The 4,328-nt window shown below is 38.7% G+C and overlaps 1 protein-coding gene across 1 annotated transcript; it reads left to right on the top strand.

The window, feature by feature from the left end:
• The first annotated feature begins 506 nt into the window (after positions 1-506).
• Positions 507-2,321, top strand: LOC137251481 (actin-5, muscle-specific). The gene is made up of 3 exons (XM_067786144.1): positions 507-663; positions 751-1,698; positions 1,782-2,321. The coding sequence occupies exons 2-3, from the start codon at positions 774-776 to the stop codon at positions 1,985-1,987; spliced, it is 1,131 nt and encodes a 376-aa protein (XP_067642245.1). The 5' UTR covers positions 507-663; positions 751-773; the 3' UTR covers positions 1,988-2,321.
• The last annotated feature ends 2,007 nt before the right edge of the window (positions 2,322-4,328 follow it).

Raw genomic sequence — 4,328 nt, 5'->3', positions numbered from 1 at the left:
TTTCACTGTGGCATAAATGATGGCCATGTATGCCACACCATCTATGGTGATCGGTTGACAGCCAAGAATCTTGTCTCACTTCGACACCATTACACAGTTACTCAATGTTTTATTTATAAATTAATATATTAAAACAATAAGATAATCAACTAAAATTTGTCTTGATCCTGCGCGCCTACATTTGATGCCCTTTTTCTCTGCGTGCCACAAATGAATGCAGCAACAACAAAAACAATAGCAAAAATTTCATTACTTCTTGGCAACAGCATGAGGTATCTCATTTTGGCAAGGCAATCACAATTCATCCAAAAAGAAATTTATCTCACTTTTTCGTTCATCAAAATGCTTTGCAACAATACAACAACATATTTGCACATTTGTTTCCTTTGTTCTTGTTGTTGCTATAGTAACATTCAAAAATCTGTGATATAGTTTTTGTTGTTAGCAATTTTTTTTTATTTTTTGTTAGTGTGTGATGAGGCATAGAAATGAGATTTTCAATTTTGAGAGAGCGAGACGATCGATTTAAAAGGCTTTGCGTCCAAGACCATCGAATCATTTTTATTGCTGTCACGTCGGAGTTCGCACGTTTGCCTAAGGTCCTCCCGTCCACAATTTCATTTGAATTTAGTATTTAAAAGTAGTTCCCGTCGTAGTTTCAGTGTAAGTTTATCGCACATCTTACGCAAAGTTTTCGAATCTACTTTGGATATCAAATTTCATTCAATAAATTTCGAAATTTTTTTATAGTGAAAAATTAATAAACAGCCAAAATGTGTGACGATGAAGCATCAGCTCTAGTTGTGGACAATGGCTCCGGTATGTGCAAGGCTGGTTTTGCTGGCGATGATGCGCCGCGTGCAGTGTTCCCCTCGATAGTTGGGCGCCCACGTCATCAGGGTGTTATGGTGGGTATGGGTCAAAAGGATGCATACGTTGGTGATGAGGCGCAAAGCAAACGTGGTATTCTATCATTGAAATATCCCATTGAGCATGGCATCATTACTAACTGGGATGATATGGAGAAAGTGTGGCATCATACATTCTACAATGAATTGCGTGTAGCGCCTGAGGAACATCCAGTTCTTCTCACCGAAGCACCATTGAATCCTAAAGCTAACCGCGAAAAGATGACACAAATCATGTTCGAAACTTTTAACTCACCCGCCATGTATGTTGCCATTCAGGCTGTGCTATCACTTTACGCCTCCGGTCGTACCACTGGTATTGTGCTGGACTCTGGTGATGGTGTCTCGCACACAGTGCCTATTTATGAAGGTTATGCCCTGCCACATGCCATTCTACGTTTAGATTTGGCTGGCCGTGATTTGACCGACTACCTCATGAAAATTTTAACCGAGCGCGGTTACTCATTCACCACCACTGCTGAGCGTGAAATTGTGCGTGATATCAAGGAGAAATTGTGCTATGTCGCGTTGGACTTCGAGCAGGAAATGGCCACAGCTGCAGCCTCTACATCACTCGAAAAGTCATATGAATTGCCTGATGGTCAGGTTATCACCATTGGTAACGAACGTTTCCGCACACCTGAAGCACTCTTTCAGCCTTCATTCTTGGGCATGGAATCGTGTGGCATTCACGAGACTGTCTACCAATCAATCATGAAGTGCGACGTTGATATACGCAAGGACTTGTATGCCAACAATGTGCTGTCCGGCGGTACCACCATGTACCCAGGTGAGTGTGACTTTTGTCAAGTCTTTTGATTTTTAAATACTTAAGGGTGTTTTGAGACTTTTCTTCTTCATATATCTTTCCAGGTATTGCTGATCGCATGCAAAAGGAAATCACTGCCTTAGCTCCATCCACCATCAAAATTAAGATCATTGCTCCACCAGAGCGTAAATACTCTGTATGGATTGGTGGTTCGATATTGGCTTCATTGTCCACATTCCAGCAGATGTGGATCTCCAAACAGGAATACGATGAATCTGGTCCTGGTATTGTGCACCGCAAGTGCTTCTAAGTACACAATGCAAATGCAAATTAAAATTGAGCGATACAGAATCTGGATTTGTCACCATTCAGCCACAACTCGCCATCCCTTAGAACAACTGAAATTCATTCACAAGCTGACGAGTCTCATACAACAAATACATGAGAAATAGGTAGAATGAACGTATAGAAAAAGAACATTAAACTCAAACCCACTCAAAGGCAAAACCGACATAATTTTCTAGCACCTTTCTTTAGCGATTCGATTTGATTTTATTTATTTTCATTATCTAGATTAATGCAGTATTCGTTTGTATGAACAGAAATAAATTGAAATCATTTGTTCGCCAGAAAACTACAGCGAAGTCTCTTTACTTGTTGCAGTTTCACTTAAAGAGGGTTGACTGAGGGTGTGTGTTTTCTTGTTTTTTTTTTTTTTTGGTGATGTTTAGGAAGCTCCGACAGCAAACCCCAGGGCAGCAGGATTCTTAAACTGTAGTCAATGTGATTGACCTGGCAATTGTAATGCCTGATTTGCAACAACTTTTCTAATTGTACGAACATCCCCTCAATGCCATTTTCTAATTTAAATTGGAGTCCCTCCCAGTGCTCAGCCCATCCACGAGGTATTAAGGATATTGAAAATTCACAATACGTTATAACAACTAAATTTTATGCAGTCTGGTCAAGCTGCCCCACTGACCTGGGAAGAACCTTTTTTCAATGACATGACGTATTAAGTTGCTGCTTTGATGAGATTGCATGTAACCTAGTTTTGACTCCCATTCTAGCCTCGTGAAAGAAGAAACTATGACACTTCAACCTCTGCTTTATCTCTAAAAACTATAGAATATTCTTCTCAATCTGCGGACCTATAAATATTTTTGAACGAAATTTGGATTAGCTGTACATGCTTTTCATATCTGAAGCTGCACTGATAAAGTCCCGTCCACAAAATTGAGATCATCTGTTTTTTATCATGCGATATTAGGGATATTAATGCACGGCAGCGAATGTAGAATAATTTATGCTTTTATTAGCTTGGCGAGTAGCCCGTTTCTTCCCTTTACATATCCAGCTACAATCACCCAAAGTTTAACCGTTTTTTAACCAACCAAGGTTTTGGCTTTGTGTTTTTTCTGAGTGTAGTTTATTTCTGTGTATTATGTATATTCTTCGCCAATTCGACGTTTTCAGTTCTTAGCTTTTTAAATGCAAGAATTACAACACAAATATCCAAAAATTTTTTATTATACCTTTCATGAACATGAAATGGTATATTAACTTTGGTCCGATGTTTGTAACGTTGAGAAATATAGAAGATACACTCACTATTAAGTATATCGAATTGATCAGGGCGACGAACTGAGTTGATATAGCCATGTCCGTCTGTCCGTCCGTCTGTCTGTTTGAACGCAAACTAGTCCCTCAAATTTTGAGATATCTCAATGAAATTTGGCACAACGATGTATTTTTGTATTATATTAGACATTTGTCGGATCCGGTAGGATCGGAAAACTATAACATATATCTCCCATACAACCGATCGTTCAGATAGAAAGATTTTTGACTATTTCTCCCTTAGTTTCCAATAAGTTAGGATTTTGCTACATTAAATCCTTAAAAAAATATATATTTTTTGTGGACACGAAGTCCGACTTTATTTGTTCACTTTCAAATTAGAACTAACTTTACAATTATTCTTAATTCTACTTTACGGCTAATTCTATATTTGTATGTTTGTCAGATCACGTTGCACTTGCATGTGCTGGGAATATTTGCCGGGTTTGTTGTAGCAGCGTCATCATATTTTGGTAGCGCGTGTGGTGTCGTTTGCCCATGGGAAACAATCAGGTTAAATGTTCGCATTGTCACTTGATATTGCTGTGATGCAATAATTTTGTTATTGCAACGTTTGTTGTGTTAACTATCCCCCACTCAAGAATGAACGTCCTCGGTCATTAGAAGAAGGGAAGATCATTGAACTTGATGTAGGTCGGGATTTTATTCGTCTGGCTGGGTAAAACCCTGTAGGAATTTCGGCTTGAGCTGCTTGGCTTTTTCCAATGTATTCAATACTAATTGATTTACGTGTACGGGTGATAATTAATATACCCACCAGCGCTATGATGGTTACGATTGTCAGTGTCCCAATAGAAAATGTTGTCTTTCTCAAAAAATCAATTCGCTTTGTGTTGTTGATGTGTAGCTCTTGCAGAACTTCTAATGATAAAATGTCCATATGACCTTTTTCAGCTGGGGTTAGCTGCAGGACTAAAGGTATGGCTTCAAATGGTTGGGATGCAATATTTCTGTATAACTGATTATTTATTTTTACTGTTGAATTATAAAATTGGATAAGGTGTGTCCCA

Source organism: Eurosta solidaginis, chromosome 4 (genome assembly GCF_040869045.1).
Source record: "Eurosta solidaginis isolate ZX-2024a chromosome 4, ASM4086904v1, whole genome shotgun sequence".
In the NCBI taxonomy this organism is placed as follows: Eukaryota; Metazoa; Arthropoda; class Insecta; order Diptera; family Tephritidae; genus Eurosta; species Eurosta solidaginis.
Note: the sequence above shows the minus strand (reverse complement) of the source record. Positions and strands in the feature narration are given on the sequence as shown.

Coding starts and splice junctions, on each gene's coding strand:
- LOC137251481 (XM_067786144.1), top strand. CDS start 774: ATGTGTGACGATGAAGCATCAGCTCTAGTTGTGGACAATGGCTCCGGT. Junction 1,699..1,781: donor CGGTACCACCATGTACCCAG/GTGAGTGTGACT, acceptor ATATCTTTCCAG/GTATTGCTGATCGCATGCAA.